The 13,439-nt window shown below is 58.9% G+C and overlaps 1 protein-coding gene across 4 annotated transcripts in view; it reads right to left on the bottom strand.

Moving 5' to 3' along the window:
• Positions 1 to 7,023: 7,023 nt before the first annotated feature.
• Positions 7,024 to 13,439, bottom strand: part of CFAP65 (cilia and flagella associated protein 65) — a 51,225-nt gene continuing 44,809 nt past the window's right edge. For all 4 annotated transcript variants that reach the window (XM_048868653.2, XM_075117688.1, XM_075117689.1 and 1 more), the window contains 5 exons: positions 12,422 to 12,636; positions 10,658 to 10,804; positions 9,628 to 9,951; positions 8,919 to 9,056; positions 7,024 to 7,733 (listed from right to left, as the gene is read on the bottom strand). In XM_048868653.2, coding sequence (XP_048724610.2) covers positions 7,610 to 7,733; positions 8,919 to 9,056; positions 9,628 to 9,951; positions 10,658 to 10,804; positions 12,422 to 12,636 — 948 coding nt within the window. In that variant the 3' untranslated portion in view covers positions 7,024 to 7,609. The remainder of the gene's footprint in view (positions 7,734 to 8,918; positions 9,057 to 9,627; positions 9,952 to 10,657; positions 10,805 to 12,421; positions 12,637 to 13,439) is intronic.

The following is a 13,439-nucleotide window of genomic DNA, read 5'->3' as shown; positions in this document are numbered from 1 at the left end:
CTGTGCAGAGCCCGGGGAGAGGGCTGGGTCGGCAATGGAGAGCTTCTCCCAGCACACCTGTCACAGGCTCTGTGTTTGCTCAGCGCAAATATTGACCCAGAGGAGGCAGGCTGGGCAGGGGAGGTGATTAGCCCACCTAGATTAGAGCCAGAGCAGGGCTCTCTGCAAACTCCCCAGGGCTGCTTTGTTAATGGGAGCCTGATGGGCTGACAGGAGCCAGGAGCCTGGGCGCTGGAGGGGGGGCGGAGGGGGCCAGAGGAGGAGACACTCATTAACCTGCCCTGGAACAACACCAGCTGTCACTTTTCCGCCCACCTGCCTGGATCACTTTGCAGCCACGGGGCGGGGCAGGGGGGACGGGGGGAGCAGTGGGGGTGCGCAGAGGAGCCGGGCCTGAAGGCAACCTGCATCGTTCCAAATGGAAAGGAAGGAAGGACGGAATGGGGCAAAGGAGCGAGAGATGGGGTGAGGATAAACGGCTCCCCTCCTGGGCAGGCTCTGGCAGAACATGGGTTTGGCTGGCACTGGGAAAGCCCGGGGAGAGTTCCCCGTCCTCCATGCAGCCTGCGTTCCCTGGATCACTCAGGATCCAGGACCTGTCACTTCATTATTTACCCCTCCCTCCACTCCTGTGTCACCTGCAGACCGTATCCGGGAGGTTTGGGGGTTTTCTCCCAGGTCATTGCCAAAGATGTTAAACAGCATTAGGCCAAGAACCGATCCCTGTGGGACCCCACTGAACACTCCCTGGTTCGAGGAGGAATCTCTGTTCACAATTACACCTGGAGACCTCCCTGTGAGCCCGTTTTTAATCCATTTCATGGGGGCCCTGTTCATTTGATAGTGGTCTGGTTTTTTCATCGAAATGCCGTGCGGTACCAAGCCAATGGTAATGCCAGGGGATTAAGCACCCCCAGAACGTGTCCAAGATACAGCAACAGGCTCCAGGAGAAACGCTCCAGAGCTCCCTGCCCGTAAGGCGCCCGCAGGATCCCCAGGGCCTGCTCTGACTCTGAACTACGGTGGGGTAAAGCAGGAGTCACTCCCCTGCAGTCGACGGAGCGACCCCAGCGTGAACACAGTGGGGGTGAGGGGAGCTCACGCCCAGCTCAATGAGGGGCTCTGTGCCAGGCAGCCATTGGATGCACTAGCTTCCCTCCACATGCAGGAGCCCTGGCAGGTAAATCGATGCTGCGGCTGTGTGTGACCCTTTCTCCCAGACAGACCGCACTCGAGTCCACTATTTACCCACACAGCAGGGGCAGGACAAGCTTCCCCCAAACCTGCCAAGGGATGGTGGGCTTGTGATGCAGGCCCCTGGCCTCCCTAGGAACCAGACTGAGACACTCCCCCCACCCAACCCACTGCAGACACCAAGCAGCCATCAGGGGAAGGGCCTCCAGTCCCAGGTTAGACACGGCCAGGGAGGCTCCAGGCCCAACCCTTAGAGCAATCCAGCGCCCTGTCCCAGAGCACTGAGTTGCTGGAGCTGTTCGGCCTAGTGGGTGGGGGCTGAGAGTCAGTTTGATGCCTGGCTCCGCCACTGTCCTGCTGAGTGACCTTAGGGAAGTTACTTCATCCTCTTTCCCCTCTCATCCTTTGTCTGTTTGGCTATTTACACTGCAATCTCCTTCAGCCAGGGACTGTCTCGTGGCATTTGTACAGCACCATGCGCGCTGGGGTCCTGATCTGCACTGGGGTCTGTGCAGCACCATGCACGCGGGGGCCCTGATCTGTGCTGGGATCTGTGCAGCACCATGCGCGTTGGGGCCCTGATCTGTGCTGGGATCTGTACAGTACCATGCGCGCTGGGGCCCTGATCTGTGCTGGGATCTGTACAGCACCATGCGCGCTGCAGCCCTGACCTGCACTGGGGTCTGTACAGCACCCAGCGCACGGGGGCCCTGACCTACATTGGGGTCTGTGCAGCACCCGGTGCGCGGGGGCCCTGATCTGTGCTGGGATCTGTACAGCACCCAGCACACAGGGGCCCTGATCTGCACTGCAGTCTGTACAGCACCCAGCGCACGGGGGCCCTGACCTGCATTGGGGTCTGTGCAGCACCCGGCACGCGGGGGCCCTGATCTGTTCTGGGATCTGTACAGCACCATGCGCGCTGCAGCCCTGACCTGCATTGGGGTCTGTGCAGCACCCGGCACGCTGCAGCCCTGACCTGTGTTGGGGCCTCTAGGTACCACCACACTAATAATGAATTGTGCAGACCAAGGGACCTATGGAGCCATTCATTGCTCCTCGGCACACGGTGCCAGGTAACCCACGGCGAGGACTATCTCTAGGGCTGAGGCTCACCCTGTCTTTCTGCCACACACGAGGCTGTGCCGGCGGGATGGACGGAGCGCATCAGCAGCAGGCCCTGGCGGGGCTGCGGAGCCGTGCGGTGCAGACACAGGGTTCTCACCGGTGCTCCCAGCCCAGGTGCTGTTTTGTTCTCATCTCATTGTCTCCCAGACAATGGCATGACTCGCCTGGTGTTAAATGTTTTAAGGAGTCAGGATCCCTTCTGTTCTCCCCCCTCGGGCTCTCCCCAGAAGCGGGGCCCCGGCAGCAGAGCAGCGGGCCGAGAAGAAAAGGCTGGGTGTGCATATCGTATGAAATCCATGGCGACGGATCTCTCTGCTATCTAGCACCGGGCGGAGAGCATCTCATTAGCTGCGCTGCTGGTGAGAGCTCCCTGCTCCTACTCAGAGACGTCAGTCCTCAGCCCTAGGAGATCTATCAATTGCCCTCCTGGGAAACATCCAACACCCCAACCCACAGGAAACAGACCACAAAAGTGCTCCCTTCTTTCCCTCCAAACATGCCCCAGGCAAAAGCAGGGCCTGAGTCTGCAGCACCTCCTAGGGCTGGAAATGACACTGCCCCGAGTGCTGGGCAGCCAGCATTCAGGCCTGGCCCAAGGGCAGGGTTAACGTGTGATTTCTCAGCAAACAGCAAGGCTACGTTCCCAAGCTTTCTCCCAGCAGAGCTGGGCAAGCAGGTTTCCAGCTGTCCCTCCATCCCTGCGGCTTCTCACAGTGTTTCCCTCTGTCCCTGGAGCTTCTCGTGATGACAGGTCACAAAACAACGGCACCCTGGCCCATCTTGAAATGGGCGCTTGGCATGTCTACAGCATCTTCCATCTCATGGCCCCACTTCCCAAGCCTCGGTGAATTCAGTCTCTCCTCTATGAACGAGCAAGTTTCCGTGTTGCCCATTGTACAAATGGGATAAACAAGATGAAGCCACTTGCCCAAGATCACATGGCAAACGGGTAGAAAAGCTGGGTGTAAAACCCAGGAGTCCTGGCCCCCACACCCTGTGGTGGTGCCATAAGGTTTAGCAGCTAGCTGGAGACATTCTCCAAGCTCTTTAGACCGTTGGTAGAAGTTTTGTAACTGCACCTTCTCCTGTCATGCCTGGCTATGGTACCGATGGCAACCTGGCTTTGCAGGTGGAGGGAGATGAAAACTGGCACCGAAGCAAAACGTTCAGCCACTTTTCTCCAGAACGGCCGAGGCAGAATCCATGATGGCGGGTGGCGCAAGCCGTATTTCCGACTTGTTAGCATCGTCTCTCAATCCCTCTGAAGAGATGCTCCCTGGAGAGCCAGCTCCCTGGAGAGCAGCATAACTCTGCTGAAGCCAGCAACCCCCGAGATTAAAACGGCCCAGAGGGAGAGAATAAGATTCGTTGTACCTAACAGCCATGGACCAATGTGTGAGAAAAGGCCAACAGGGCACCACAGCTGGGGGAGTCTCGGTTCATCACAGCCTGGTGCCAGAGAACGGACAATAAACATCAATCGCCTCTTTCTTGAGAAGGGTCGGATCTGTCACCAATAACCCCCCCCCCAGGACAGGATGTGAGCTGTTAACAACAGGAAAGCTGTTCCCCAGGCATCACACTGCATCTAGGCTACACACGCGGTCTGTTTGCTTTTCAATATTATGCCCTTAAACATATAATAATGCTTAGCACTTTCCAAACATTAACTCGGTCATCCTGCCACCCCATGAGGGAGGGGAGCTGAGACCCAGAATGACTCAGCCCAGACAACAGAGCGCATCAGACTAGAAGGCAGGAGTGCTTGTTCCCATGCTCAGATGACTAGATCATCCTGCCTCTCTGAGCTTTCCAGGTCACCCCTGGTTCTGTTCCCCATCTCGATCCGGTGGGATCCCACCCATGGGGCGCACAAGTGCATCTTGGCCCAAAAAAGGTAGATCCAAGGACAGAGATGGAAGAGGGGAGCAGATCCCGGGCTGGTTTTACAGATCTAGGGCTGAATGTTGTGATCAAGGGTAGAGGACTGTGGAGAAATACCCCTTTGAGGTGATTGTCTGTCTGAGATCCTTGCTGAGCCCCGGGTGGGGGGATCCCCTGGAAGTCTGGGATCGTGCTGCAGGTGGGACAGGAGTTTGTGCATCTTTGTGCCGTTTCTCCCTATTGAATTTGCCCCAATCACTATATTTTAAGAGCACCGTACAGGGCAGAGCAAAGACTCTCCTGCCACGCCACCTCTACAGAGCTTTCTTCCAAGGGACAGACAGAATCAGGATGCGCCTGGGAAGAAATTAGCCAAAAGAATCCCTGTGAACCGCATGGCATGGGTCTGTCTGTCCAGAGGTAGCCTACTGTCTAAGTACTTCTGCGGCTCTCGGCACCGGTCTCTGGCTTCTCTGACAAAAGAAAAGTCTTGCTTTTCAGCCATTCTACTAGCCACGTGCTGTCACCAAGGTTAGAAATACCCGCAGGAAACAGGGATCCCACCCACGACTGACACCCAGGAACCCTCCCTTTGCTGATTCAGCCCCATCCTCGCTGAGCTGGAGGGGTGAGGAAGAGCTCTCGCCACCAGGGAGCTGGCCTCCCCCGGAGTTCAAAGCAATCTAATGAATGGGATCCATGCTGCATGAGGATTGTCTGGGCCTTTCCCCTTCTAGGGGTCAGTTGGCTTAAGAGCCGTAGATTCCAAAGCCAGAAGGGACCATTGTGATCATCTCATTTGATCCCGTGTTTAGCACAGGCCAGAGAACTGCCCCAAGTAATTAAGAGGGTAACAGTCTACTGCAGCTGCCAGCTAATGAACTTGCCCCTTTAGCTCAAGCGGTAGAGGCCTGTGCTTTCAACTTGCTGGGCCCGGGATCACTTGCCACTGAGGAGCGGTTTGATGCCTTTGCTGGACAGCCCCCAGGATTCCTTTGGCCCAGGACTGCAGCAGGGCAGCCCTGAAGGTTATTACAGGAGGAGCCTGCAGCCAGCTGAAATGGCAGGAGGGAGTCCTCTGTGTCAGGATTCCACTTGGGCACTGGGTTCACCCCCCTTCGTGGTGTGATCCAGGAGTCCGCAGGTCCATTTCCCACCTCATTAAAAGAGTGTTCCCTCCAGCGGCACAGTGCCCCATACCCCGAGCTGGGACACTGAGGTCAGCACCGACTCAGAGGGGAGGGGGACAGCACCCCCTAACGATTCACCCACCCTGCTCCCTGCAGTACAGCGCCCCTACACTAGAACCATGCTGGGTCAGCACGGACGGGAGAGTGCCCCCTATTGAATTACCAGCACCAGCTCTTCCCCTCCCCAGCCAGGGTGAGCTTGCATGATGTGCCAGGATCCCAACCCAAGCTGTGCCAAGCATTCCACTGGCCTGGGACAGGGTGACCCCGGAGCACAGGTTCCGCCCAGGCAGAGAAAGCAGCCAGCGCCCTGGTGCAATGAGCTGTGGATCACAATGGGCTGGGCTGGGCTGGGCGGTGGGGACACCTCACGCTGTGCTCTCAGCTCGGGTGAGCAGAAGGCCCCGCTGGGGAGAACTGCAGCCCCAGCTCAGAGGAGGGGAGCAGGCTGCTCAGGAGAAGGATCCAGACTCCATCTGGAGCCCCCAGGCACCTGGCTGAGCTCTGGAGCAGCCAGATGGGCCCTCGCTGTCTCTCTGACAACAGGAACAGCCCAGCCCTGCGGCTTGGGGACATTTACAAACATGCAACTGCTGCTCGTAGCTGAGTGCTGGGTTCAGCTGTGTCATGTCCCTGGGTACAGCAAGCGGGTGGTGCCTCCTGCACCCACTGCCAGCACTGCTCCGGGCACCTGGGGCACTTCACCCCTCCCTCACTCCCCAGGCACCAGGGGTATCAGGTCAGTACCACAGGACCCAACTACAGAGGAACATGCAGTGCAGCGCTGTCCGGGCACCAGGCACGATGCACTGCCCAGGCTGCTGCACCAGGGCCATGGTGCCAGCCCGCACTGCCTGTGTGCCAGGCACAATGCACTGCCCAGGCTGCTGCACCAGGGCCATGGTGCCAGCCCGCACTGCCTGTGTGCCAGGCACAATGCACTGCCCAGGCTGCTGCACCAGGGCCATGGTGCCAGCCCGCACTGCCTGTGTGCCAGGCACAATGCACTGCCCAGGCTGCTGCACCAGGGCCATGGTGCCAGCCCGCACTGCCTGTGTGCCAGGCACAGCACAACTAGCCTGGCTCATGGCCAGGCACGTGCCCAAAAGATGGCTGGAAAAAGGGGTAGAGGTGGGCGGCCAGAGCTGTGTCTTGCACCCTCGTGTTACCCCACGCAGGAGCTGGCCGGAGGGGTGGGGCCCACTCTGGCTCAGCCGTACTCCGCAGAGTGACTCCCCTGCCCAGCCACTCCCCAGACCCACAAAGCCTGGGAGCAGGGGGGCCTTGGCCAGACGTCGGGGCCTTGGCCAGGCGTCTGGCTGAACCATCTGGTACTTTTACTCATGGTGCTGGTGCCACCTATTGGCCATTGCTAACCCTGCCTGTTTTGGGTGAATCTCTCTCCTCTAACACTCGGGTCTTGGCCTTGCCTGCCAGACCACGGGGTGCTGAGGGGGGGCACAGACAGGCCATGCACAGTCCGCAGGGGTCCCTATTCCCCCCACCCCCGGGGGAGCAGCATGAATGGCTCTGCGGGGCCCATGCGCCATAACAGGACTCTGAGCGGCGAGGGGGGCGCCCAGCGGCTGCAGGAGCTCAGTCCAGACACGTTAGCCACCTCACACTCTCCCAGAGAAGGGCACAGCCATACAGCGCATTTTATTTGGGGGTAGCACCCGAGGGAGTCAGTGCTGCAGCCAGCCAGGTCGCTGCACGGCGGGCGGGCCGTTCCTGAGCGGAGCTGCCCCAGTTTCACTGACGTGGGGCATTGTGGCAGCAGAAGGGCCCGGGTTCCTGCCGCCGCTGCAGAGAGATTGAGAACCGGAACAGCGCGCAGGGAGGGAGTCGTCAGCGGCAGGCTCAGTTTCAAAGTAGGCATGTTCAAAACCCACGTCCCACCCACAGGGACGACCTGGGGCATGCGGGGGACACTTCACCGACAGAGTCCCGCTCCAAATGCCCAGCTCGCTGCAAGGCAAGATGCCCTCCACACTCAGTGCCAGGTGGCTGAACTCCCCTGGGCACAGCCACCCACCTCGGGTCTTAGGGCTGGCTCCTCTCTGACCTGGCCAGCAGTGGAGAAAGCCTGGTCCCCAGGAGCCGGCTGCTGTGGGGGATTCCAGTAGGGGCTGTGGCCGCTGCCATTCCTCAGAGACCAGACTGAGCGCTGAACTCAGCTAGCATGGGCAGCGGTTCTGAGCCACGCAGGCCATCTAGGCAGACAGGACCATCTGAGGGTGACCCTCAGTTTCCTTCCCTTCGGTGTGGAGGCTGGGCCCAGGCCCTGACGTGCGCGACAGCAATGCAGGGTGGCCAGGCGTGGCTGGGCTGATGCCTCTGAAAGATAAGAGATTCCCTTTGGATCTGGCAGCATCCGGCCAGCGGCCTTTCCTCAGGGCCTCCTGCACGTCACCCTCCTCCTCCACCACACAGCCCTGGGGGATCCAGCAGGAGGAGCCGCCCCCGTAATGCCGGGAGATGGGCAGGTCAACCACCGAGCCTCTCCCACCCCATCCCAAACACTGTGCCTCTGGCCTAGCCCTGAATGCTGCTGTCCTGCCCATGCTCCCCTTCCTCAGCACCCACAGCTGCCCCTTCCCGCATGCAAATGGCTTCTCAGTGCCCGGCCCTGCTAGATAAAACTACTTGGCCCTGCCTCCCTTGGCCTCTCTGGCCCAACCCACAAGCAGTGGGCGAGAGCTCTGCCATTTAGGGAAGTGCCCCCAACCCCCCACAGGTTTCTCTCAGTGGGTCAGAGCTCAGGAGAGGTGTGCGGGTTCTCAGCTGCAGTGAAGCCCTGGTGTGGGGCTGCCAAGCGTGAGTGTCGGAGCTTGGCTGCTGCTCCATTACACTCTGGGATATAGACACCTACTGAGGATCGTTCGCCCGCTGACCCAGCCCAGCTCAGGACTTGTTGTGGAAATCCAGACTCGCACAGACACGCGTATGAAGGGTGGGATTTCGTCCTCACACACAGCCAGCCCCCTGGCCTCACCCAGCACCCCCTCCTCCGGCACATCCACAGGTGCTGAGACGCGGCATGACTGCCCGCACCTGGCGCCAGCAATTCCGCACGGACGTGGAGCGTGTGCCCAGGAGGAGGCTGGGGTTGGACCCACGTTCCTCCCCCACCGTGCTCCCAATTTTAAAATGCGACCCAGCGTGAGGAAGGTTTGGATGTTCGCTCAGCTACCCCCTATTAAACAGGGGTGCACTGTAGGGCTCCAAACGACGGGTGTCCACCCATCCTCCCCCTCCCCCGCTGGAAAGGAATTAAACGACACAAGGGGAGACTCCCCCCATGGAGCCTACACCCTTGGCCTGGATTCTCCAGTGCCCTGGCCATTCCTGCTGCCCCCCTCTGGATCCTGCAGCGGGGTGATGGTCGCACTCTCTGGGAGGAACCTGCCCATTTCACACCCGGCGCATGAGCTGCTGGCAGATGGGACGACAGAGTCAAGCCCTGTTGCCAGGAGTGGAGGTGTACTACAGCCGGACACAGGAGGCATTCCCTCCCCTTACCTTTGGGCGGAGGAGGGGGGTAGGGCGATCACCCTGGGACGAGCCGTCAGAACCACCTCGCCACGGCTGGCCTCCACCATTATGTTCTGGAGCGTGTTCTCCAGCACCAGCTCCAGCAGGTTCCCGAATGCTGGCAGCCTAGAAAGCCCAGAGGTGCGGGCGGGGGATGTTTAATGCCGCAGAGAGGGCAGCTGAGATTCCCCCGGCACACACCGGGCTCCAGCAGGTGCTCCTAGCGCACAAGGCGGGTGCCAAGGTGCCACGGCCAGCCACACGGAGAGTGGAGAAATGCAGCACCTGATCCCATGCCCTCCCCTGGAGTAGCCCAGCCACTCTCTCGGCACAGACTGTGCCTGAATCGGGGGCTGATGGGCAGGAGCCTCCAAACCGCCTCGTCTGAAAACCCTGCCTCGTCTGCACGATTCGCTGTGTCCACAGCTGCTCTCATCTGCAGTGCTGCGTCGGGTCAGGAGCACTGCATGCTGGGGCCTGTCGCCTGCACAGGCTGCACCGCTGGACACAAGAGGAGGGTGGCTAGCAGGCTGCGCAGGAGAACTCAGTGGGTGGCCACACGCAGTGCATGGCTAGCCCACTGGAGGTACAATGTGAGAGGGGGAGACAGATTCGTGTCGAAGGTGACACCAATGCCACGCAGTGGGCTCCCCATGGCCATGCTCCCTGCATCACACCAGCCGGGGCTCCTCCTCACCTGGTGATTGTCTCCTTCTCCTCCCGTAGCTGTTCCTGCTGAAGGATGTCACGCAAGCTATCCGGAGGCTCCTCCCCAGCCGCCCTGGGAGAGGTGACCAGGCTCATCTCACATTCTTCCTGTCTCTCCCCCTCCTCCTCCTCTCCCGGCTTGTCCTTCGCACAAGGGGCTGGGGAAGGAGACGCTCTGGAGGAGCCGCCCAGGCTCTGCTTCCTGTCCTGGTGCTTTGCTGATCCTGCAGCCCTGACCTGCTGGAAATAAGGCAGGGGCTCATCCAGGCTCCTGCTCACCGCCTGGTGGAACTGGATGTCCTCCAGCAGGCCTCTGCGATGGGAGGGAAAGGAACAAAGGGATCAGAAACAACAGGCCATGGTCCCCTCTGACATAAGTAGACGCATGCCCGTGAGGCCGATGTCCTTGCCAGTGTAGTGACCCCTAGGGATCAATGTAAGCCAGCTGCTCACACTTGAGTCAGTGGCCAACTTGGCCCCCTGCTAGCCCTGGGGAAGATGGCATCGATCCCTGAGTGCCTATGCCCAGAGCCTGTACAGCCAGTTAGTCGTAATGTAGCATCCTCCAGCAGGATCTCGCACTCCGCAGGTGGGTGGGGTGCAAAGGCCACAGCCGGGGGATTGGCAGCGCCTCTGAAGCCAGGACAAACGACAGTTCCAGAATCCAGCAAGCAGCTGGGAGCCACACAGGAGGAGAAGCGGCACTGACATTTATTACAGCTCCTCCCCAGCAGCTGGTGGGCATGCGAGGGCGCGCACACCCTCTGGTCAGCCCTCGCGCTCCTGGCTTAGCATGGCTGGCGATGCACAACCCCCAGGGTAGGGCTCCTGCGCTTCTGTCTTTCGCAGGCCCAATTTCCCATTCCACGCCACTGGTCTGACACAACGTTCCCGCCAGTGGAAGGCCAGTAGAACGGAGCGGAGAATCGGGCCCATCTGCAGCAGTCCCCGGCCCGGCCCGGCCCGGCCCCCATTACAGCGGGGAGACACTGACTCCGAAAGGAAAGGGGAGCCTGTACCTGATCACAGCAGCCAGCAGGTCAGTCACCACCTGCATCTCCTGTTCGGAAGAGCCAGCCAGCGCCAGAAGAACAGGGTCTGTCCTGACGCCTCCCTCGTCCTTCCGCCTGCCCACAGCCTTGTCTCCCACCATCTCCTTGAGATGCCTTCAAAATAAGAAAAAGCAGAGGGGGCCTCAGAGACAAAGTACAGTGCCTGGAACTTGGGAGGGGGCCTGAGGGAAACCAGAACATGATCAGGTAATTAGAGTTGGTAGCATCAAGCACACCACTAGGGGCTGGAGCAGGGCACCTGGCTCACCCAACCTTGCACCGAGTAAGTTTTGGTGCAGAGAGAATCGTTTTTACCACAGCTCTGAGGATACATAACAACAGGGCTTTGGAAAGACATGGGACCCTGCAGCATCCATCGGAGGGATAACGCTGTAGACTAGAGGGCTTGCAGTGCTGGCAAACAGCTGGAAGCAAAGGGGAACAAGGGAGGGCACAGAAGTGTCAGTGTGGAGCAGAGAGGCACCTCTGGGTGAGAGAATGGACTGAAAGAGCGCCCCCCTGTGCCACACGCAGGCACTGCTGAGACAAGCAGCAACCACCTCCGTTGACACATGCAATGACCAGATCAGCTAGTTCCACAGGGATTTACGGATGCCAATAAATTGCAGCCAGTCTGAAACCTGGATCTCAGCACCTGGCTGAGGGACCTGTGCTCCCTGCCTACGATTCCAAGCAGCAGCCTTGTGCACCAGCCGACATGCATTACCTGGGCCAACAGAAGACTCAGGGAAGGTGTGAGCAGGGAGGCTGCCAGCAGGAGAGCGGACATGTGCTGGCAGCTCACTTGGGAGAGCTATGATTGAAGCCCTCAATCACCATCCCCCAAAGGGCCCGAATTGCCCCTCCAGAGGAACAGCTCCTGATTCACATCAGGACCAGTGAGAGGGGACCCAGGCCCCAAGTGTCTGCCAGGAGCCTTCCCGGTCTGTTCCCAACTCCCCAGGCAAGCGTCAGTGCATGCGGGGGTCACAATGCATGTACGTCGATGGCAGAGAGCTGTGAGCTCAGCCCTTGCTCAGCTCCAACCCGGGGCACTCGGCGTTGAGGGATTTAATGCTGCTGACAATGAGCAGAGCACCTTGAGGCCCTCCAGCATCAGAGCCCTGCAAGCACAGATCAGACGATAGTTTTTCCTGGGCGAGGCAGGGAATCAGCTGGTGGTTTCTGAGCTAGGGCTGGAGGCAGCAGAGGGGAAGACAAGGTGCCACTTGGTGGTTCTCAAACTTTTGTCCTAGTGACCCTTTTACACAGCAAGCCTCTGAGTGCGACCCCGCCATATAAATTAAAAACACAGATTTTTAAATATTTAACACCATTATAAATGCTGGAGAGAAGCAGGGTTTGAGGTGGAGGATGACAGCTTGCAACCCCCATGTAATAACCTCACGATCCCCTGAGGGGTCACAACCCCCAGTTTGAGAACCGCTGAGGTAAAGGGACACAGTGGCATTACAGATCCCCGGGTTCACTTCCCAAGAGCCAGGTGTCAAGCCAGATCTCAACTCAGGTTTCTGGATTCAGCCACCCTAAATTCCTCCTGCAGCTCACGGAGAAACATCCTTGTCCCGATGCAATTGCTGTGCACTGTGAAACAGCTGCCATGTTTCTAGTCCAAGGGTTGAGTCGACATACACGGGCATGCGTCGCAGCAGGAAGAGCTCTGGGTCAGGTGGAGATGTAATTCCAAACAAGAGGCCTGTCTTTTCTTACCGGCAAAGGAAGTATTTGGGGAGCTCGGAGCAGAAGTTACTCAGGAAGTCGTCCATGGAATGGGACCTGGCTGTCACTCCGAGGTGTAGCAGATGGGACTTGGGAGGCTCTGGTTTGGCCCACAGTCTACTGGCTTCTTTGTCCATCAGGTGCCTCCTCTGACTGTGGCTGACAGGTGGACTGGGCGCAGGGAGGTTTTTAATGGGGGGCAGAGTCTGTTGGGGAAGAAGAAAAATTAGCCTTTTACTGAGCCTACTGCTGGCACTAACTTCTCCTTCAGCACTGAGCCCTGGTGCAGGAAATGACCAGAACTGGGTGTGGATACCTGATCTCACATCACCATCCACACAGTGACCAGAGAAGGAGGAAGCGTCAAAACACGGAGGCCAAAAGGAATGAAATGGAGACTGACCCCTCTACCCAGCCTTGCAACAGGTGAGCAGCAGGGCCAACTTCCTCTTTACACTGCCTAAGACCCAGGGCCTCAGCTCCTTTCATGGCATTATTAGCCTGGGTGATTGGCGCCCAGGTCTGAGTGCCTGGGTTGGGTTAGTCCAGCCCAGGGGTGAGCAGCCGCACTGCAAAGCCCTGCCCAAGTCACTGCGCACCCCCATGTGTGTCGCCTGGACCTCTGGAGGCAGACCCCAGAGTTCTCTGTGCTGCATTAAGCTGAGTCCCTCTGATTCTTTCCCAGTGAACTGGGGGACAACTTGTCTGTCCAGCTGGATAGAGGTGGAATTGTGGGAAGGCACTGGAAGACTGTCGGCACTCGAGTGATTTAGCCTGCATCTTCACTCCAGAGTGGACTGCTAGCAGCCCACGTGAAAGCCTATACTCTCAGTCATGCCAGCTAGACTCAGTTCCCAGCACCATCAGTCTCAAGTGAGAGGGTTTTGTGTACAGATGGGAAAGGGTTGGGGCAACACCCAGGGAAGAGTTTGTGTTAACTCTGCAGTGAAGTCAGATCCACAGGTGAAAGGGCAATTCAGTCTCTATGGTCATGCCCTGGCTTCTCCAC

This window comes from Caretta caretta, chromosome 11 (genome assembly GCF_965140235.1).
Source record: "Caretta caretta isolate rCarCar2 chromosome 11, rCarCar1.hap1, whole genome shotgun sequence".
Classification (NCBI taxonomy): domain Eukaryota; kingdom Metazoa; phylum Chordata; order Testudines; family Cheloniidae; genus Caretta; species Caretta caretta.
Note: the sequence above shows the minus strand (reverse complement) of the source record. Positions and strands in the feature narration are given on the sequence as shown.